Genomic DNA, 23,547 nt, shown 5'->3' with positions numbered 1-23,547 from the left:
GACTGGCATTGATTGCCCACAGAGTTTGTGGAATCTCCCAGGGTAATCTCCAGAAAGTGCTTGGATATGGACATGGGTATCCTGTACTGGGTGGTCCTTCTAGAGCAGGGGGGTGGACTAAATGACCTCCTTAGGTCTCTTCCCACCTCCATCATTTTGTGATTCTTTGATATCCCTAATTTCTGGTCAATCAGAGTCTTGATCTGGCAAGGTAACATCTCTTTTTCCAAGTTTTTTACACTTGTAAAAAATGCAAATACTATTTTCTTGTGACCTTGTAAAAGATCTTCTGACTCCATTTTATATTGGTATTAGCTTTGTTCTTCAAAGTAGAGGTATTGCATTTGTGATTCCTGTTTTGTAAGAAAGCTGGGTTACTTTATCTTATGGCTCTGTGCTTCTGAAAACAACTCTGATTCTTGTTTACTGGATCTTGGTCTACCCAAGTTTGAAGATCACATCTCTTTTGATCAAGAGGACATCACCTTCATACCTCATACCTTTTTAGATACTTTAAAAAAATATGGTGCTAATTTGTGTGCGCACATCTTTGGCAATGGAGGCGATAATTAAATAGAGCAGTTTGAAATCAGGTTAGTAATCAGGCAGAAAAATTGGCATGAAGAGACAAGGGAGGCGAACAGTTATTTGTGTGAGCACAGTACATAGAGAACAGCTGAGAACCTGACTTGTGTGCTGGTATGTCTGCAAGTATTTTGGTGCTTTTGATATTTCTGTTGTTGTTGAAGAGTACACATTGGCTTTGTCTCTAGTAGTAAACTGAACAGGGCCAAAGCATATGTATTCCCAGAGACCTGAAAATTATTATCTGTACTGTCAAATTATTTGAACAATATGAGGCAAGATTCTGCCCTATGCCAAACATCCTCTCCTAAACAACTTCTTGCACTCTGAGGAATTACTACAGTCCAGGCACTGTAGTAGGCAGCTTTGGGTGTTCACACTGCTCTGAAGCCTTGCAATGCAGAGGCCAGTTGACTTCTGTATCAGAAAACCAACTGGGGCATGTCTGAATTTTGTGTGTAGATTGTAGCTGTTAAGAGTAAAAAGAGTTTCTGTTTGTGCTAAATCCCATGGTCAGGAAAGCTGGAGAGGATACTTCTTCATTATCTTCCCAAAGAAAAATGATCAAGAATGCTGATCATTTTTACTGTATCAGCTTGAAAATGTTGCCACTTTGATGTCTGTGTGTAGGAAAAAGCAGTTCCTACAAGCTGGCATGATAAGCCCCTCTGCTTTGAGAAAAGCCATAGAGACATGATAGTGTACAGGGTGTCCTTAGCTGCAAAATTGCAGCTGTTGTGAACATCTTGGATCTTAAAGTGAAGTTGGTGTGATGCTACTAAGAGGCAGTTTTTGTTCTGCTTTCTTTTATAAAGAATAGAAATCCATCAGCTGTTTTTCAGTATGTTTTTATAGCTGATTTTGCAATGCAATAGTCATTATCACCATTTTAAATCTTTTGGCCCTTCGTATGCCGTGGGTTGCCTCTTGATGTGAAATTGCAAAGGAGTTATGTGAAACGTAATGTTTGTAAAATGCTTTGAAGATGAAAAGCTCTACAGTAGGCTTTTATTATTACCAGAGGCAAAGTGAACAGGAGCAGCTTAATGTTGGACTGTTCATTTCCCAAGAGATGGCTTTGTTTTGAAGAGTGTATGTAATCCACTGGGCTGGAGTCAGAATGCTCTTATTTCAAGTTGGAATATAAACAAATTAGCAAACTTTCTACCTTGAGATTATTTGCATGAGAGGTCTGTGAAAGAGCAGAGGAAGTTTTGGTGCAATCTCGGCTCTGTTTGAAGTAACATTTATTTGGTGTATTTGGCTTCTGCTACCCAAATGTATTTCGAATCCAATCCTTTTAAACATCCTTATCAGGGAAGCAGCGTTTTGCCACAGATCAGGTCTTTTTCTACAGCTCTGATCATTTTCTGTTCACATTTAATATGTGAAAATCATGTCTGCATTCAGAAATGGTGACAGTTTATTAGAATTGGGTTTAATTTGGTTTTAGTGCTCTAACACGTACAGGAAAACGTTACTTCCAGCCCCTACTGAGATCATAAGCTGATAGGTGGCTGTAGGGATGTGCTGTACTGCTGCTGTTCCCCCGGCCCTTGGAGAAGGAGGAGCTGCGTGGCTCCATCAGAAATCCAACTTCCCATAGCGGGGAAGCTGCTTCATGGACACGGCTGTCATCACGTGCCCCACCATCCCCGTCGCCCCTGCGGTGGGCCATCCCATCAGTTCCAGCCAGCAGCATTGTTTTGACAGAGCTGTTCTGTGGTGTCAGCACCGGGGGCCTCTGGGGAGGCGGCACGGCCGGCATTTCTGAGACGGCTATTGTTGGTGAAGGGGCTGCTGGGCCGCGGCCAGGCGCAAGGCACCACAGCCCTGCGGCCTTGAGCGGGCCGCCTTGCCCACCGCAGCTGCGGCCGCTCTGGGCTCCTGCCTGGCACTTGCAGAAATCGCTGTGGAATTTGCTGATTCTGCCAGAGCGGAGCTAAACACTTGTTCCCAAGTGGTATGGCCCATCGGTACAGCTGCCGGTTACGAAAAACATGCGAGGGCTTTTATCCCTAATAATCGAGCTTCGTCAGGTTATTGTGAGCTCAAGATGGTCGGAGTCATACTATCGTGGAGTACCTCCTTGCTTAGCTTACAGGAAGCTTTTGCCTCTCGTGCTTCGGTTAAAATGGTCATCTATTATTGGCTGCTTAGCCAGAGGTGGAAGGGGAGGCTAAACTTCCCCTCCGTATTGCTGGTGAGAGTTAACTGGCACTGCCCAGCTGTGCTTTCATAATGTTCTGACCTATTTACACAACAGAACCGATCAGAACAAAATAAATGGTTCTGATGAAATTGCTGTATTATAACAGTGACATTTGGCAGTGGGTGTTCTCTTCATTTTTTCATAGATAGACAAAATCAAAATGCTGCTGAAACCTTCAGTATCAACCGTCAGTGAGTGGCTTGTTTCTTCTGGGACAGTTTGGTTGCTCAGTTGGAACAAATGCTCATAAAGCAACTGACAAAAAAAGCTTATGAGTAGCTTCATCATTCTACCATGCAGAATAATCAATAATTGCATAATTTCCAGCAATTTACAGAAAGTATCTACAAATATTGTGGATCTTCTCTGCGAGGTGGAATCTCCTTGAAGGAGTGTTAAGTAGGAAGCATGAAACTGTGTCAGACTGTAGGAAATGTCAGTTTCCTGCCTTTGTTTTCTGTTTTGTAATAGCTATAGGGGACACTTGTAATTATTTCCTCATTTTTATGTGGTATCCCTTAAGGAACAAATTGAGAAGGAGCTAATGTTTCATTTTAGCTATTTGGACAATTGTTCCATGTTTCCTGGGCAACAAATATTTGGTAGTTTGGAGGATACAGTTGCTTGATGCTCAGGACAAGAGATCTCTCTTTCTATCTTGCACCTGGAATTCAGATTCTGAGAATACTAAAATGGAGGTGTTTTTTTTTTAACATGTCTTCTTTTTTTTTCTTCCTAATTCTATTCAGTGATAGTCCCAACGCTGTGCATGAGGTGGATAAGTGGTTACCACGACTGCACTCAGTTGTCATAGGACCTGGCTTAGGCAGAGACGAAGCTTTACTTGAAAATGCTAAGGTAATGTGTTTACTGAGTTTTTATACTTTGTCTTCCTGTTGAATTTTATTAACCAATTCTGTATCTTTTGCTTGATTACACCAATGTTTGTGATCAAGGCTACTAACTCACAGGTTAAACAAAATTGTTGCAATATATTTCCATAATTGAAAGGAGTCTCTGTGATATTTTCCACAGTTCATTCTCACCCACTTTCTTAAGAAATCTACATAAAATTGGTTCCTTTTGTTTGATTTTTATTTTTGTGTTGTTGGTTTTTGTTTGTTTGTAAATGAATGGTTAGTATTTATTGTAGCAATTATAATTTAAAAGAAAGAGTTTAACTGGGTATTGTTGACGGAAAATTGCAGCTGTTAATTATGGTCTACATTATTAAAATTCAGAGGGAAGTTTTAAGTTCAGAGACCCATGTGGTTGTTTTGATTTGCTTTTGTTTTCATTGTTAAAGTTGCTAATTAGGAATAGATATTGGGATCTCCAGGTTAAGGGCTCTGTGTTTCCTTAGGTGCCGAGCACCTGTTACTGTAAGAACCTCAGTATGAATTTGAGTTCCTAATTTTAGGAGCTATATTTGGCAGCATGTGCTAGGAGGAGTACCAGAGAACAGAGATTGTGTCCCCTTGCAATAAGAAATAATAGTCTTAATTATAAAATGTTTCAGAGTTCTACTCTGGATAAAGAAGTAATCCTATTTTCTCTCAAGTCTTAATGTTGGACTGAAAACAGGAGCTTAGATAGCTCTGTGCATTAAGCAGTAGGCACCCACACAGCCTTCCAGATGTCCTGTGTTACTCCCAACACATCTTCGCATGTTTCAGTTCAAACAAAATAAGATTGGTATTAATTTTAAAAAGTCTGAGACGTTACACTGAATTAATCAGTGGTACTAACAAGTGGAATTAATAGAATTTACAGAAGTGTTGGAAGTTAAACAGTGGATTTACAAAGCGTAAGAAGCTGTAAATCCAAGCTATCCAAGACATGTAGAATCCCTTACAGTAGAGGAGGTCATTTATGCTAAGCTTATGTTAGAGAAAGTTGTCTTTGAAAGTTCTTCACTCCTTTTAACCTTCTCCTTTCAAAAAGTATGTCTTGTATGACACAGGTACAAAACTAATAAAAAACATGGATCCAGAGTGGCAATAAAGGAATTTAATACAGTTGATAATGAAGCAAATTTGATCCTACATGAAAACTTTCATCAGAGATTTTTAGAACTTCGTGAGGAATTCTTTCTCCAGCAAAAAGATTTGAGCGATGTTTTTCATTTTTTATTTTTCTTTTCTTTCTAAAGAAAAGTGACTTTAAACAAAAGTAAATAACACTTTGTTTAGAATATCTAAAATACTTAAGTTTCTTCAGTGTAAAAATTCCATCCAGATTTTAAAGACATCTGTCATGTTCTTATCTGCATTACAGAAGTATCTGGAAGATTCCTTTTCTTTGGTAAAGATGTTCTTCCCTATTGCTAAAAACAATTTTTACTTTCTTAGTAAATTATAGTCATGCTTTTACTTCAGCTTGAGTATGCTTCTTGAGCTTACATGCAGTCAACAAAACAAATACAGCCGATGAAGACCAGCCATTTGGAAGTTCCTTCATACTGAAATCTAGGGTCATGTTTTTGTGAGCTGTAGGTCTGACCTTGTTGATTTCAAGCCACATTAAAGCTCAACTTCTTTGTCTTTGCTATAATTATGTAAATGTTTGTTAGTTATCCAGTTACATCTGTTTTTTTTTTTTGCTTGTTTGAATCCCACAACCATTATCTCCTAAATTCTTCATTCAACCAAAAGCTTTAGTAGGTGCGTATAACTGGGGGCAAATGAACACTGGTTGTGTGCTTAAGAAAGACTAGTGTTTCTCTGTGCTGAGGAAAGGCTGTCTCCCTCTTGTTTCTGCAGTGAATGTTAAGCTTTGTATCACTCTTCACCTTCCAAAAACCAAGCAAGTGATGATAGCATTGCTATATTAAACTTTTCTAAGATGCTGGCTGAAAGTGTAGTTCTCGCTCTTCCTTTAAGCTAACCTCAGCATGCTGTCATTTGAGTACATTGCTGAGATGTAGATTAGTGTCTGCTTTTGTTTCAGGGTTTTGTATCAGAGTGGCAGTGACAATGAGAGGTTTCCTCTATTCCTCTTTCCTCACTGAAGTGATGAGGCTTAGTGGTCCATCAGCTGACTGATGCTGTTTCTATCTGGGTCTTGAATATCTCCAGAGGAAAATCCACAGCCGCCCTGGGTGGTGTGTTCCAGTGCTCCATCACCCTCTCTGTGAAGAAGTTCCTTTGCATGTTGCTGTGGAACTTCCTATGCTCCAGTTTATGGCCATTTCCCCTTGTCTTGTCCCCACAGACCGCCGAAAAAAGGTTGGCCATGTCCCTTTGATGCTCACTCTTAAGATATTTATTAACATTAGTAAGATCACCTCTGAGTCTTTTCTAAAGGCTAAACAGACCCAGGTTGCTCAGCCATTCATCATAGGGGAGATGCTACAGGCCCTTTAATATCTTTGTGGCCCTCTGCTGGACTCTCTCTGGGAGATCCCTGTCACTTTTTGTACTGGGAATTCCAGAACTAGATACAGTACTCCAGGTGAGGCCTGACCGGGGCAGAGTAGAGGGGGAGGATTGCCTTGCTTGACAAGCTCCAAACCCCCCACTGTGGACAGAGCTGCCCCCCACCAGCTCAGGCTGCCCAGGGCCCTATCCAACCTGGCCTTGAGTGCCTTCAGACATGGGGCACCACAGCTTCTCTGGGCAGCTGTGGCAGTGCCTCACTGCCCTCTGAGTAAAGAATTTCCACCTAATAGTTAATCTGTTTTTCCCCTCTTTTAGTTTAAAGCCATTCCCCCTTGTTCTATCACTATTAGACTGTATAAAATGTCTCTTCCCTTCCTGCTCATAAGCTCCCTTTAAGTACTGGAAGGCTGCAATGAGGTCTCCCTTTAGCCTTCTCTTCTTCAAGCTAAACAAACAAAACTCCCACAATCTTTCATTGTAAGAGAGCCCTTTGATCACATTAATGGCCCTTCTCTGGACTTGCTCCAACAGCTCTGCATCCTTCTTTTGTGGGGGCCCCAGATCTGGACACAGGTTGACCTCAACGGACTTGAAAGGTGGGCCTGGGTGAACCTAATGAGGATCAACACAACAAAGTACAAGGTTTTGTACTTGGGCCAGAGGAATCCCAGGCATTTATACAGACTGGAAGGAGCAGCCCTTGAGAGGCACCCTGCAGAGAATCTGGGGGTCCTGGTGGATGAAAAATTCAGCATGAGCCAGCAGTGTGCTTTTGCATCTTGGAAAGCAAATGGTATCCTGGGCTCCAACAGAAGAGGGGTGCTTTCAGAGGGGAAGAGCTGCAATTCAGAACCACTTGGCGGTTCATTCATACAGGTGAATGGCCACAGCACAGCGGGCCTTTGTAATCACAGCACCATGGAATATCCCGAGTTGGAAGGGAACCACAAGGATCACGTTGACATGGTGGAAAGAAGGGATGCCATTCAAAGGGACCTCAACAGACTTGAAAGGTGGACCTCTGAACTGGCCAGCAGGGACAGGGAGGTGATTGTCTTTCTCTACTCTGCTCTTGTGAGGCCCCATCTGGAGTACTGCATCCAGGTCTGGAGCCCCCAGTACAAGAAAGACAGAGAGCTGTTGGAGATGGTCCAGAGGAAAGTCACAAAGATGATCAGGGGACTGGAGCACCTCCCTTATGAAGACAGGCTGAGGGAGCTGGGCTTGTTCAGCCTGGAGAAAAGAGGGCTGCAGGGTGACCTCATTGCAGCCTTTCAGTACCTAAAGGGAATCTACAAACAGGAGGGGAATCAACTCTTGGAAAGGGTGATAACAGCAGGACAAGGGGAAATGGTTTTAAGTTAAGGGAGGGAAGATTTAGGTTGGACGTCAGAGGGAAGTTCTTTACAGAGAGAGTGGTGAGGTGCTGGAACAGGCTGCCCAGAGAGGTTGTGGATGCCCCGTCCCTGGAGGTGTTCAAGGCCAGATTGGATGGGGCCCTGGGCAGCCTGGTCTAGTATTAAATGGGGAGGTTGGTGGCCCTGCCTGTGGCAGAGGGTTGGAGATTCATGATCCTTGAGGTTCCTTCCAACTCTGGCCATTCTGTGATTCTGTATCTTTATGATATACCTACTTCCTTCTCACTTATGGAATCATGGAACTGTTTGAGATTAAAGGGACTTTAAAGATCTTTTCCTACTCCCCTGCAGTGAACAGGGACACCTACAGCTTGATCAGGTTGCTCAGGGCCTGGTCCAGCCTGGCCTAGGGGGAGTGCATTGACCATGTCTCTGGGCAACCTGTTCCAATGCTTTGCAATACTTATTGTAAAAAATTTTGTTTTTATATCCAGTCTAAATTTCCCCTGCTTTAGTTTGAAACCATTTCCACTTGTCCTATCATAACAGACTACTAACAAGTTTGTCCCCTCCTTTCTCATAGCCTCCCTTCTGACACAGAAAGGCTACTGTGTTAATGCCCTCCATGGGCATGGTGTTTCAAGTCCTTTCAACAACCTTTTGGAAAAGAAGCATTTTATGATCAGTTTTCTTTTATGCTTTTCCTGAGTGTAGTGATACTCTTTGAAGGCATACTCTTAGTTTTTTTTCCTACGGTTGACTGATTTTGGTTATAGTTCCATTTACAAGACCTGTTACGAGAAGCTACTCAAAAAGTTATATCCCACTCTCTTTTATGAGCCTGTGCTAAAACTTTTACATACTACTCCTCAGCTGCCTGAGTGAGATCTGATGCTTCCTAGGTATGGGTTTGCAGGATCAGAGTCTGCAGTTTCACAAAAAAAATGTAGCAGTTAAATCTTTTGTTGGGTCCAAATACTTGTCAAGCTGGATTCCATGCAGATATAGAAGCTCTAGACTTGACCTCTGACTTCTGGAGCAAATAAGCAGTCCAAGCTATTCCACTGAAAGAGAAAGGAACAAAGGATCATTTCTCCTCCGCTTCTCAGCTCTGGAGCATGCAGATTGAATTGTCTCTGTTCCCTGTTCTGCTTCAGTCTTCCAAAGTGCCATTGTCACATCCTTTGTAGAGCTTGTCTTCTGCAGCCAGCTTCCTTGTAGGCAACATCAGGCTATCTCTTTTTCCCCTTCAATGTCTCTGATATTGGCTGGAGACAAAAGTACCACTGCTTCCTTGTGTTCACTGCCCTTGGTATGCAGCTGGTGCTGGTTTAGACTCTGTTGAGACAGTTTAGCTGTCTTTCAAGCAAGGCCAAGGTTGCTCATACTGTTGCCCGTCAGTGCTTAAAGGCAGCATGTTTCTAAAGTTATTGGCTATTTTCCTTTTATTTCACATGGAAATACTGTGCCCCTATCTTATCTGCCCACCACAAGGACTTTCATTCAACCATTTCAGAGATGTTTGTACTTCTGCTCTTACAGTGATCTGGTTTTTCTTGTAGCATGAGTTGAATTGAACTAGGGCAATTCCCACCTGAAGAGCAGTTCCTCAGATTTGTGAGAGAACCAAGTTCCTATGCTGCAGGATGATGAATGCAGCTCCTAAGAAGACTTTGGAAAGGAGTTTTATCTTCCTTGTGTAGTCCTTGGGAAGAGCAGTCAGTGATTCCTCATGCTTTCGGATGTTCTGCATCTGCCTGCTGCCTGGCAGTTACGCGTTTATGGGCTTCGCTATGTGCTTATCACTTTCCAGCCTCTTTTTGTATCTCTTCCTTTCTCATTCTGTCATGAGTGTGATATTCCCGACAAATTTTCTGCTTCTGAGTTTGGTGAATCTCTTATTGGGTAGTTACTGGCTCTGTTCTCAAGTGGACTGATACAGAATTGCTGTTGGAATAGCAGTTATTGTTGGTATCAGGTAGAGAAAAGCATTCGTCCTTATGAAGAGCCTTATCCTAATTGAAGCATGTCTGATGTTAAAATCATTTTCTGTTGTCACTGGGCTCATTGCCTCTTTTCCTGAACTAGTAGCACTGAATCCTGGACTCAGCCTTTCTGTGTTTCATCTTACAGCAGCAAAGCTAAATTGCTGTTCTCAGCAGAGCAGGCTTACTTTCATTCTGTATGAGAGGTAATGGCTGAGAGCAAAGTAACTCTGTGTAACATTACAGGGTGAAATCGACTGGGTTCTCAGACTGCACGCTCATTCCTCTTACTCAATGCTCAAGCTTTGTTTTAGTTCCAATAAAATGTGTGGAATACCAGATGAGGTTCTTCTCCTGACTGAGGCCTTTCCTGGCTGCCATTTCTGACCGCTGGTGTTGGTAGATAACACCAGCCTTCTCACCTTCCCCAATGCTACCCTCCTGAGGCTCCCACACCAGTTGTTCAAAGAGCATTTTCTACTGAAGATCTCTATCTGCTGGAATATACACTTCAGAAAACTCATTTTCTCTTGAATCTTTAGTTAAGGTTGCATGGAATTTTCTTGGCTTTAAGTACCTCTTGCTGGGAGTAACTGAAGTTTGGGCCATTGTCACGGATCACCTCCATAGATCCCATTTGAAGATTTTTCTTTTAGTGGATTCCCGGTCCCACCTCAAATGAAGTATCAGCCTTTCTGTCTTTCTGTTTTGTTGGTGGGATTCATTTCCCACCTTCAGGCCCCGCAGCTTCAGGATTTAGGCTGAGGAGATCTTCACTTAGGATGAGACAGGTGCAGGGATATGATAGAGTTGTGTTTCTGTAGGAGTTATACTGGTGCAGGTACAACTTGGGAACACCAGCCCTAGGCAGATAAATGCTGTTGGTTATGCTAAGCAGTATTGCTGCTTATGCTCAGAACTATTAGTATTCAGTAGCTTCCACACAGATGTCTTGATTAGAAGAACAGTGTTTGAAAATATGCTAACAGAACCTTAAATACAGGTTTATGCAGCTTGCAAGCAGGATTTATTCTCTAATATATGTAATGGGTCTTGATGAAAGTCATTCACGGTTAAGTGGGATGTTTATTTGCTTTCTGTGTGCAGGCTTATATTGTTGTCTAACTTGATTTTGAAGCTTAAGATGTTCATAAGGAAAGCGTTGGCATTGAATGCCTTCTCAACTCTTTCTGAGCAGTATTCAGCAAGAAACTGTAAAAGGAAATTGGCAGTGATAACTTATGGAGTTCAAATTAAGTCTATTTGTTTCATTTTAAGGCAAAATGCCAGCAACTCACCAGGAATATCTTATGCCAAATTGAAATTAACGTAACCAACCGTAAGTTGGAAACCTTAAGGAGTTTGCTTTCTGACTGTAAGTGTTCAGTGGGTGAGACAGCATGTGAAAACTTAGTGCATTTGTTCATTCTGATTCAGAATTCTTACTTAAGATTGGAGTAAACAAGATTATCGTTTAAGCCGGATTTGTATGAGTTTAGGGATGGGAATATTTAAGTACAGCATCCCAAGTGGTTTGTAGTAGTGCATGAATTTGATGGGGGGGGAGGTGACTAAAAAGGAGTGTTCTTTTTTCTGCATAACTGGAATAGCATTTTGGAGGCTTTTGCTTCTTCTGTTCAGATGTTATTTTCAATTACATCGCTTTTAAACTTAAGCATATGATTGAGGCAAACATTAAGCTGCAGTTCCTCCTCCAAGTCAGCAGATGATCTGCTATAAATTCAAACTGAGAATCTACAAGTAGATGATTCTTTCTTATTTTTCTCTTTATGTAGAACAGAACTGTTTTGATAACTGCCATCTACGGCACTTTCAGTCCTGTTAGTTTGAACAGCAGCTTCTAACATTCCCAAAGCACTTGATAAGGTAGCAGGGTACTCTTTAGGAAAGTTGTTTTCACCATCTGCCTGGTTTAAATGAAATATTTTCCTGTGTACCTGCAGTTTTGGATAGAAGGGCCCAGCACGTGATACTAGAGTTAAAAGACAAAAGACCCAGGTACATTGAATGCCACATAAAGTATGGATAAAGATGCTATTTGTGTCAGGGAAGGGATATTTTTCTCTGTTAAATGTTTATTTCATTCAGGTAGTATGAGTGGTGATCAGTAGTTAATCATCTCATATGTAAGGTTCAAGAGCTGGGAGTGATTAATGAGCCAGTTATAGTTATGCATACAGGAGTATATAGGTAAAACTGAGGCAGTTAGGCAGCTGATATATATAAATCGCCCACAAAGCAAGACTTCGATTGACATTGCTCAATTTTGGAAGGAGGGCGAGTTCTTGGATTACTGTGTGGGAACTAACAGAGACCAGAGCAGGACCTTTTGAAGTTAACTGCATGTTTCCACCAGTAGCTTAAAAAAGCAGTTAACTTGGAAGGTGGCTCCGATGCGAAGCAGCGAAACTTCAGTTTTCACATATTTTTTAAACCTTCTGTATTAAAGCTATGAAAGGGTTGATAACTGCAGGACAAGGGGAAATGGTTTTAAGTTAAGGGAGGGAAGATTTAGGTTGGACGTCAGAGGGAAGTTCTTTACAGAGAGAGTGGTGAGGTGCTGGAACAGGCTGCCCAGAGAGGTTGTGGATGCCCCGTCCCTGGAGGTGTTCAAGGCCAGATTGGATGGGGCCCCGGGCAGCCTGGTCTAGTGTTAAATGGGGAGGTTGGTGGCCCTGTGTGTGGTGGAGGGGGGTTGGAGATTCATGATCCTTGAGGTCCTTTCCAACCTGGGCCATTCTGTGATTCTGTGAAAGCTATGCTGTTTAGGGATGTTCCTTTCCCTGCCCACCCCACCATCCCCAGCAGCTGTGGCTGTAGCCTTGAGCACAGCCTGGACTTGGAATATTTGCCTGCCTCAAGCTGTTCAAGATGACAAACTTGTGCTTGCTAAGCCCATTTTCCAAGCATCTCTACCACAGAGCTGCCTCCTGACCTCTATGAAGCTGAGTCCGTGCTAACTCTGCATTTTTCCAGGCTCGAAGCAAGGAACACAGAAATACTTCCTAGTGTTTTTAGTGCCCATCTGTAGGAGCTGGTAGGGAGTGTGCTGCCTCAAGTCTGGCTACTCCAGCTTAGTCAGATGAGAGCCCAGGTCAGCCCACTGTTTTTGGGTTAGTAGCACATGATGAACAGTGGAGCTAAACTGTAATGTCAGTCACCTCAGTGTCGCCAATATTTCTGAACTAGTATCTGTGCTTTTAGAGAATGATTCTATCAGCCTCTTTGATTACCCTGCCAGAGAACTGCAGGGTGGAATAACTGACCCTCGGGTCAGTACTGGGACCAATGCTCTTTAATATTTTCGTCAATGACATCGACAGTGGGAATTGAGTACAGCAAGTTCCCAAATGACACCAAGCTGTGCGATGCAGTCCACATGCCTGAGGGATGGGATGCCATCCAGAGAGATCTAGACAGGCTTAAACAGTGGGCCCAGGAGAATTTCATGAGGTTCAACAAATCTAAGTGCAAGGTCTTGCACCTGGATTGTGGGAACTCACCCCCACTCTCCAAATCAGTGCAAGCTGGGGGATGTGAGGATAGAGCACAGCCCTGCTGAAAAGGACTTAGGGATACTAGTGGGTGGCAAGCTGGACACAACCCAGCAATGTGCCCTCACAGCCCAGAAAGCCAACCATATACAAAAGAAGCATGGCCAACGGGATAAGGGAGGTGATCCTGCTCCTCTACTCTGTGCTCAAACCTCACCTAGAGTACTGCATCTGGATGTGGAGTCCTCAGCACAGACCTGTTGGGGCACATCCAGACGAGGACCACAGAAATGATCTGTGGAATGGAACACCTCCCCTGTGAGGACAGGCTGAGAGAGCTGGGGCTGCTCAGGCTGGAGAAGGCTCCAGGGAGACCTGATAATTGCCTTTCAGTATCTAGAGGGGGGCTATAAGAAGGAAGGGGACTGCTAAAGCATGGTCTCTGGTGATAGGACAAAAGAAAATGGTTTCCAACTGAAAGAAAGGATGTTTAAACTGAATATGAGAAGAAGGTTTATTACAATAAGGTTGGTGAGGCACTGGAACAGGTTGCCCAGAAATGTGGGTGCCCCATCCTTGGAGGCATCCACGGTCAGGCTGGGCAGGGCTCTGAGCAACCTGATTGAGCTGTGGGTGTGTAGATGCCCTTGTTCATTGCAGATGAAACATGAACATGAACAGATTAGATGAGCTTTAAAGGTCTCTTCCAACTCAAATAATTCTGTAATGCTGATGAACTTTGCAGGCCTCAGCTGACTGGAGTTCCAGGTACATGAAAATAGACTTGGTTGCAAGGTACGCAGTGCCCAGATGCCAAGGGAATCTGACAGTTACCTATTTGGACAAGTGAAGACATTATTCACAGAAGTCTGGTTGCTGACAAGTTGTAGACATGCAAACTGTTGTTTAAAAGACCTCATCTGCTCAGTAGCCCACTGAAGATATTTTGTCTTTACTTTGGAATATCTAGCAGAAAATTTAGTTGCATACTTGGCATTTTCAGATTGAAATAGAATGCACTTTTTATAGAGATTATAGCAAGGGTATACTGCTTACTGGGGTGTTAGGATGATTTTGTGGTCAGTGCTATCCAGTATTATGGTATGCTGAGTTTTGAACTGTCTTCAAACACACAGGTTAAGGAATTTTGCCAGGAATGGTCTGGGACATGGCTCTTTTTTAAGGGACCTAAGAAATGCACTGTTTATTGCTGGTGTCAGTAAAGGAAACCTTGCCCACAGTATCTTTCCTTTGCAAGGTAAAACGATGAGAGTGTGATGTATCTTTAGAGAAAATTAATTGCAATTGTGAGATAAATGTTGCTGCTTCATATGCTGCCACAGTGGTTTTCTGTTTGTTTCATTAAGATGCAATCTTTTATTGAAACCATTGACCTCAATTTCCTTATTTTTCCCTTTCAAATACTGAACGCCAAGGTTATTGTGTAGCTAAACCAGTTCATCAGGAAAACCACAAGTTTACTACTACTAATATTTGAAATATCATTGCAGATATTCTTTCTGCCCATGCACATCTAATTTAAAAAGCAGGAAAGTACACTTAAGTCAGATGTGGGCAGAACAGTACGTGATGGTCTTTTCTGTGATCCCATTGAGATCCAGGGTGTATACTGTTGAACAGAGGCAGAGTAAGTAGAACACATGTGCTATTGCTGATCCATGCAGTAGGTGGGAGGTGTTCTGACCGGCTGTAAGAAGCTATGGATGTTCCCTTGAGCATGCTGCCTGGTGTCTGTTCCTTGTGCCTTGGGATTCATGCTCTCTGAAGACTTCCTTGGCAGTCTGGTCCTCCAGTTGTCCCCGGGAGCCCCACAGCAGTCCATTCCTTCCCCATGGAGGGAATGGAAATGTTCCCTCCATTCTGCTCCTAGTTCTTGTCTCTTGCAGACAGTGTCTTATACTCATTCATATCAGTCCACTCCCTTTTTTCGATTAGAATGGTGAATCTGTGCAAGAGTCCTGCATGTCTTTATTACTGAGACATTGGTGACCATCGTGTTTCAAGGCAAAGGTCACAGGCTGTAGACTGGATAAATCATTCAGTGGGCTGGGTTTTTTCCATTTTTTACCTTCTCTTCTTTCAGTAGTATCCTGCCCATTTGTTTCTCCAAGCTTCTTCCTCGTCGGGTCCTTTCCAGCATGGATGATCTTGATTTCATGTATTTTTGGTTCTGGTTTTCATAGAATCATGGAATGGTTTGGGTTGGAAGAGACCTTTAAGATCACCTGGTTTCAATCCCCTGCTATAGGCAGGGGCACCTCCCATTAGACCAGGTTGCTCAAAGCCCCCTCCAGCGTGGCATTGAACACCTCCAGGGTGGAGGCTTCCACAGCCTCCCTGGGCAACCTGTTCCAGTGTGCTACCACCCTCACAGTAAAGAATTTCTTCCTAATATCTAGTCTAAATCTACCCTCTTCCAGCTTAAAGCCATTTCCCCTTGTCCTGTTTCAGTGAGTTTTGCTTCGTTTTTCAACAAAGAATTGAAATTTGGCTTTCTATTTCTATTGGCAGTCTGTTTTATAATTGCCATTTGAAAGCTGGAACAGAGAACAGAGATTTCTACTGAAATTAATACATTGTGTTTCAGCAGATAAACACGGAGATTCTTTGCCCTTACTCTGCAAATTTTCCCAATTTCAGCAAGGGGTTACCTTTATCCAGGTAGAGCACTGGCTCCTGCTGTAACACAGCTTGTTTCTCAGTTCTTACTGAGTAGGTTGCTGGCATACAAGTCCCAGATGGCCAGTCACAGGAGAAAGACTTTTCAGGGAATTGTGTGTTTCAAGAGTAGAGTGGGAGTAGATTGAGTTTAATTTTATCCTCTCTGGTTCCCTTCCTTTTAGGACCTCCACTAAAAATTGTACTCACCAAAGGACACTATTTTGGGCATTCCTAAACGTCAGGTATTTCTGGCCACTAGCAAATGCTAACCGTGTGGAAGGTTGTCCCTTATAGCACCTTCAGGAGGTGTGTGAATCTCGGGTCGTTTCAAAAGGCAGTGTTTAGTTTCATTATTCATAGCTGTATGTGCTGGTGTTTAATTGTGTGCAGACCTACCTTAACTTTGGAATTTGGGTGTTTTATTAGCAAAATTTCTTAGTTGTTTTAATTAGCAATATTCTAAGTCCTTTCCCATGTAAGTGATTATTGCTTGGGACAGAAGTGAGCAGCTAGTTCTTGCTCTTAGGAGGAGTCCTACTAGACAACATTAAATAGATTTTGGTGGAAAGTGAAGTTATCCTGAGCTGTATTTATTATACAATCACAATGAAGGTTCTTCTAATCACTCTAAGTACTAACACAGGAAAGCCCATGCTGAACATGGAGGTGCATTTTCAGATGAAAATTCATCTTTCTGCTTCCAGAAATAAAACACTCCCCATAGAGGATGTAGCCATTGCTGCTGTAAGCACCTCTTGTTAAAATAACTCTTGTATGCTGCATTTGCAGTAATGGAGTGTTGAAAAGGTGGAGGGGGGGGTCGTCTCACTTGATTCCTGAAATTACAGCAGTAAGTCTTCTCTGCTCTCTCTATGAGAACTGAGGAGGGACAGATACATCTGCAGGTGATCCATGCCACCCTAAATGCAATGCCTAAGCCAGATGCACTCCTGTACTGAGCCTTTTGACCTTTAAATGGCAGCAGGTGAGATGAATCCTGTCCACAATCGATAAGAAGCGGAGGTTCTCCAATGAATATCGTGCCCTTCAGGAGGTGATTATGTTATGAGAGCTCTCTTATTTCTGATTTTTATGGTTACCACATTATCCCTTTTCTCCCCACAACTTCCTCTCTGAGGTTCCGTGTCTGTCAACAGGCAGCTTCTGTCTGGATTTATGGAACAGGAAGAAAGGAAAACAATTACTTTTGGATTTTTCTTTTTTTTGAATTAAAAAAAGCTTTCTAAATAAGGGAATGGACTTTGTATCCCCTGTTTGATTTATAAAGGGAGAAAGAGAAAACAAAGATTGCTTCAATGTGAGATCAGAAATTGATACCTCAGAGGCTCAGTACACAACAGAAGTTGCTTGGCCAGTAGATTTTACTTAACAAGATGGAATTTTTCTTCAGAGCAGAGGTCAAATGCCTCACTTAGATTGTGGAGAGCATGTTAGAGAAATGGGGGTTCAAAATGTTGTTAGAAAGAAATGTCTTATTTCTCTGGGGTGTGCCAGTGACCTAGCCTTCCAGAAGCTATTTACCTGTACCTCCTGTGCTTGTAAATTCCACCTTTTTTTCCCCTTAAGCATAAATTCTTGAACAGTGAACCTTCAGAATTCATTGATTTAACCTGTTGTTATATATATATATATATATATATATAGTAAGGAGAAATTCTAGCTAGTAGTCAGGGGACCAGACAGTAACAGCAACAGCCAAACCTTAATTGTTTCAGAAGCAGAAAACACTTTGGCAAAATTAATTCATTGGATCAATGAAAATAAAGTTAAAAGCATTGTTTGGAAAGATACTGACTTCTGAGGTGTGATGTCTTCCATCAGACTTGGTTAGGAGAAATGTTTATTCTGTTCTGAAAAATGAAGCATTAAGAAAGATTGGTATGCTGAAACCAGAATAAACTGAGGATTCATCTTCATTGGAAGTGGGACACTAGTCATTTTAAGTGTACTGAAGAAATTTGAGGAAGCTGCTAATGAACAAAAAATATTCTTTCTAGTTAAAACTGGTTAAAAAATGAGGTTGCAGTGAATGGTATCCATATCATCAAAAATTCTGGGGGATGTTTCTTCTTACACATTATCTTGTTAACCTCTTGGAGTTCAGTGCTATATAATATCTACTAAGAAGAGCCTACAGTTCAAAGGTAATTGGACTTGTGGATGTGTAACATTCATTTACACAGAAGAAAATACAAACCTGGGTGCTAGATCCTCAGCATTGTCTTAATGTAACCATTGAGTCAAATCAAATGTAATTTAAATTAAGTTAAAACAGCAGGCACAAAGCAGTACAGTTTCTGTGATGGGATAATTTTAATGAATAAAGAATCATAGAATGGTTTGGGTTGGAAGGGACCTTAAAGATCACCTAGTTCCAACCCCTTGCTATAGGCAGAGACACCTCCCACTGTAGGTTGCTCAAAGTCCAATCCATCCTGGCCTTGAATGCCCAAGGAGGCTGTGGATGCCCCATCCCTGGAGGCATTCAAGGCCAGGCTGGATGTGGCTCTGGGCAGCCTGGTCTGGTGGTTGGTGACCCTGCACATAGCAGGGGGTTGAAAGTAGATGATCATTGTGGTCCTTTTCAGCCCAGGGCATTCTGTGATTCTTTTATCTTGTAAGTTTTTTTTAAATCTTTCTAAGAGAGTCTACCTAGTGTTCAGTGATGCCACAGCTAGCTAGCTGTGTTCCTCACGCAGCTGCTGAATACACTTATTTGTAAATTTGAATATTTTTGTAGTAGCTGAATGGTATGAGTTGTATGAAATTTGCTGTTCAGAGTTGTACAGGCAGCTGAATACAAAAGAGGACCTGTGGCATTCCCCTGGAATCCCAGGAGGGGGTTACAGCTGGTAGTCTGTGAAATGCAGCCCAAGCTGAGACCTGTGCAAGTGTGTACATGTAATGGAGAGGTTTATATTCTGTAGTGGCTCCTAACGCAGCTGCAGCTGTGTACTGAGAGAAGCCCTCAGGCTTGTTGCAGTGGGTCGTGTTTCAGTCTCACGCTTACATGAAAACAGTGCCCAAACGAGCAGAAGTAATGTTGGTTTGAAGCACGCTGCTGTGTTCTGGTCGTCTATTTAGATACAGAAGGGAAACATTGCTACTGCAACTGGAAAAATTAGAATTGCGTAGGAGTGAATGAGGCTATGTGTATTCCATCATTAGTAATTTACAGGAAGCACTGTGGGCTGTGTTTATTCTGACTGTAAGAACGGAGGTACATATAGTACCCTGGAAATTAATTAATTGACGTTACTCATTTGGATTTGTCTCTCCTTTGTTACTTGGAGGTGTACATTTCCTATATGTGACTTAAGTTGGCATCATGAGTCTCCTCCATCAGAGGAGTGAGTTAGGCATTGTTTTCTTCTATGCTTATCAGTACCTCTGTGTCAATTGTATGTAGGAGCCTTCTTGTGACTGCTTGAACTAGGGAGGGAATGATGCCACTGTCAAATTACCAATGGATATGAAAATGCCTTCTTTTACTTTAAAGAATGTAATAAAATTTATTTTGCTGTTAAAAAGCATGTTATATGACCAGACTTACAGTACAGCACCTACCTTTTAGACAGGAAGAAAATGCAAGTGTCTTAAAGTTACCTGCATTTTTTTTTTTTTTGCAGGCTATTATAGAAAAATCAAAACTGAAAGGAATTCCTATCATTATTGATGCTGTAAGTATATTTTTGATCGATTCAGTGGCTTTGACATTTAAGAATCTATTCAGAAAATGTTTCTCTTGCTGTTTCTTGCAGGATGGATTGTGGCTTATTTCCCAGCAGCCTTCTCTTATTCAAGGGTACCAGCGAGCTATTCTTACTCCTAACTATATGGAGTTTAGCAGACTATATGAGGCCATGGTGAGCTATTTCCCTTCTTTGATACTTAAGTACACACAAGTTCAGTCTTGAAGGCTTTAAACACCCAGTTACTGGGCTAAACATCACATGCTGGTTTTATATGCAAGATAAGCATTGTCTGGGTTTTCATTCTGGGGCATAATTGCCTCAGCAATACATATTCTTAAACAGAGCTCTCCTTCATGGGAGACCATTTCTAAGGTATTTCTGGCACTGCAATGGGTATAGAGTAAAAATACCTGGAAAGACTGATGATGATGCTTTTTCTTTTCCCCACACATGCTGAAGTAGCTAGCGTGTGTGTTAGAATGTTTTGTTCTAGTAATAAAATACGTACTGTGTGTGGAATTCTTGTGTTATAGCTTAGAGACCCCGTAGACAGTAGTGATCATCATGGATGTGTTTTAAGACTCAGCCAAGCCTTGGGGAATTTGACAGTTGTTCAAAAGGGAGAACGAGATCTTATTTCAGATGGAGAGAAAGGTAAGTGAGACCTTTTGCTCTCAGCAGTGTGATTTTTTTTGTTTGTTTTCAGTTGAAGGCCAGTGGCTGACTGTATAATAACTGGTTGGTTGTATTCTGACAATTGAGAAGGGGGGGAAAGGCTGTCTTTGCAGATCACCTTTAGGTGCCTTATGTGAGTTGGTATTTTAAAAAGAGCAATTTAGTTGCTGAAAAAAAGTTGCTGATATTATTTTGAATGTAAATGGCTGTAACCAATGTCCTATACTAAATGCATATTAAGAAACTCATTCACAGAATCATAGAATGGCTTGGGTTGGAAAGGACCCCAAGGATCACCAAGTTTCAACCCCCCGTTCATTGTTTTTGTAAGCTGTTTAAAAGTCCTTCACTGAGATGGTCTAAGTGCAGGTGTCACTGCTGAATCCATGCAGAATAATGCTGTTACACCATGTGTTGATGTGTCTGAAAAGATGATGTCCTGAGGTTCATGGACTGCTTAGTTGCTTGTTATTGTCCTCCATGGAGTTGTAGATTAGTATGTACCTATATGACTTATATATTAGCCCTGACAACTTTTCTTTAATTTAGCTCTAGATCATCATTACAACTTCTAAAAACTGTCACTTACTAATATAGTTTAAGTGTACTTAATGAAATTAGCTGCTTGTCTTTTGTTAAGATTATTTGCTGGGATAAGTGTAAAATGAATTCATGAGTGTCTTCATCCCATTTTGAATGCATGGCATTATTTCACATACATAACAAGCAGCAGCCCTGCCCCTAATTACTTGAAATGCTGATAAATGAACTCTGATAAATACTGATGTTTTCAGAATCTTTTTGCATATCCTTTTTTATTATTAGGAGCAATGGGAGTCTTTTATAACCAGAAAAACACGTGTAGTACCACAGTTGGTTTGTGCAGAGCCACCTTCCACGTAGCCCCATTAGCACAGGTACTGTAGCAGACTGTGAAGCAAGCTGAGATTGGAAACAGTGTAGTTATGGCTGTGTGGTGAAGGACTTTGGGTCATGCAGCACCCACATCTCATTACATAAGGTCTGCTGTCATATTTGTACCAACGGCAGACTTGATTTGCAGCCTTGGACTATCAGTCCACGCTTAAGGGAGAATGATCCATGCCAGAGGAAGAAATACCATGGCTCCAGTTTAGGTCAGTTAGAGACCTTTAGAGTACTGCAGCAAATCTTCCTGTGGTTTTTCTGTCAACCATGTTACTTTTTGTGCAGGCTTGTTGCTTTTGTGATGACTGTTGGGAAAACTGGGTGACACTTTTGACTAAGCACGCTGCCTCGTACATCTCTGATCTTTTGAGTTGCTCTTCTTGAGAGAAGTATATTCTCAGTGCTTGCTGCAGAGAGGAGACACTCAGTATCTGTTGTCTCTTGTCGTGCAAGGTTCAAAAAAGGGAGGAAGCAACTAAAAGTCTGCAATTTCAATTTTGAATGGTCAGGCTTGGCACAAATCTGGTGTCTTATGTCTTTTTGGGGCTTTCACTGTTATTTTTCCCCCCACCTTTTCCTTTGTCTAACATTCTGATTTTATTTCTCTTAGCAAAGCAGCTTTTTAATTTGAAATAAAAACAACTCTGTGCCTTTGTAGCAATTGTTTGATACAGCTATAGGCCGCGTTCGTGTTCTTACATTGGTTATATGATTGATGGCTTTCTCTCTCCTGAATTGCAGACGTCACAGGTAGCACTGCTGAGCCACGAGAAAGCAGTTGTCAAGTTGAATACAGATTATAGTGTCTACTGCAAACACTGTGTTTAGGTTTTGTGTTGCTGGTAAAGAGCTCCTGAGAATTTTGCAGAAAAGACTTCAGCTTCCTTTTAACAGAAACGTTCTCTGGGTCTGAGAAACACCGTTGGTTGATTTCTGAAGGGCTCCTCCAATGCAGCACAGAGCATGCTGTTGTGTCGCTGACCTTGAATTCTCTCCCAGGTTTTCCATTCTTAACTCACTGCTTTTTTCATCTGTCTGTCCTTTTGATCCGATGTCGTTATTTTTCAGCTGAGACAACATACGTGATGATTCCAGTGTGAGGGAAATGCAGACCACTGGATCAGGCAGTGTCCCCTGAGCACAACCAAATATTATGAAAACATCTGTGTTCTCCTTTTGCCTTTTATTTTTCATATCATCTTCTGTCTATCATGCTTTAGCCTTATCTGTTTTTAGGGCTTTCGTGCTTGAGCTCCTGTGCCTAGCACACCAATACTGCGATGTCTAGCATCACTTTTAAACGTTCTCCTTTGGGCAGATAATGCATGCATACTTTCTGAAGAATTAAGTGTCACTGCTCTCCAGAAAAAGTAGAAATTGCGAACTTAGGCATGTAGCTGTGGTGTGCAGTGCTTGGCTGGTGTGGAAGGAAAGCTTTTTGAGGAGGCAGGGCTTTGCAGCAGGGAAAACAAGGGCTTGGTGAATACTTTTTGGCTTAGATCTGACTGTAGTGGGTTTTTTTCAGTGTACTTTTATTCATGTGTCTGTAGGAAATACATTTGACAATTTACCTTTGTCATAAAGTGCTTTGATAGTGAGCTGGAAGTACAGGCGTTGTTGGTGAAGGGTTGCTGTTAGCAGATAACTGTAATCAGAACAAACCAGCACAATAAGCTCTGATTGGAAGCTGAAGTTTAAACAAACTCACATCACAAGTAAGGCAGATTTTATTAAGAGTCAAAGAAATTAGCTATGAGAATAGCATATCAAGAATGCTGATAGATTCCCAAACTGTAAAATGTCAGGACACCTTTAAGGTTGTTTTATATAAATCACATCAGATGATTCAAGAGGTTCTTTGAAGCCTTAAAATCAGAACTGAATCACATATGTGGCCTCTGTAAAATCAGTAACGATCCTCCACTACAAATGAGGCTCTCCTAAAATGTCTCAGTTTCAGTTATGAGCTGCCAACTGCCCTGTAAACGTAATTGGCAAGATTTTAAATTAAGTTTTATATACTCTTTTTCTCTTTCCTTTTGCAATTTCACATTATAGCTTGGTCTACACTTGTTGATTCCCTGCTCTACAAAGATGAGCTTCACCATGCTCTTAGTAGGTGATATCAGTGCCATCACTGACCAGGGTAGGAATGAGTACTCAGCCTATGGGGAAAAGGTAAGTCAGCTTTTATTCACTATGGCACAGCTCTCTAAGGCTTTCTTTTTATTATTCACTGGAGAACTGGGCAATAATAAAGTGTGGTTATACCCATCTTAGTTCCTAGCAAGTTTAAAATTTGGCTGAGTCCTTGAAGTAGCAAATTTATTTTGTTGATTGTTAGGGGTTTTTTGGTTTTTTGTTTCATTTTGATTTAATGCTATGATGAGTTTTTCCTATACTTTTGCCAGCACCTGCGTCTGTTCTCTCCTCCTTTCCCAAAGCAGGCCTCACTGTAACCAGCCAGTTGCTGCCTCTTGTCTTCTCCTACCTGGAGCCTATAACAAAACAT

The 23,547-nt window shown here is 41.8% G+C and overlaps 1 protein-coding gene across 1 annotated transcript in view; it reads left to right on the top strand.

The window, feature by feature from the left end:
- Nucleotides 1-23,547, top strand: part of NAXD (NAD(P)HX dehydratase) — a 47,750-nt gene that overhangs the window by 17,382 nt on the left and 6,821 nt on the right. Inside the window, 4 exon segments of the mRNA XM_042866664.1 lie at nt 3,547-3,655; nt 19,368-19,418; nt 19,500-19,604; nt 19,967-20,087. Coding sequence (XP_042722598.1) covers nt 3,547-3,655; nt 19,368-19,418; nt 19,500-19,604; nt 19,967-20,087 — 386 coding nt within the window.

This window comes from Lagopus leucura, unplaced genomic scaffold (assembly GCF_019238085.1).
Source record: "Lagopus leucura isolate 7727_CA_CO unplaced genomic scaffold, USGS_WTPT01 Super-Scaffold_100001, whole genome shotgun sequence".
NCBI lineage: Eukaryota > Metazoa > Chordata > Aves > Galliformes > Phasianidae > Lagopus > Lagopus leucura.
The sequence above is the reverse complement of the archived record's forward strand: the minus strand, read 5'-3'. Positions and strand labels throughout refer to the sequence as shown.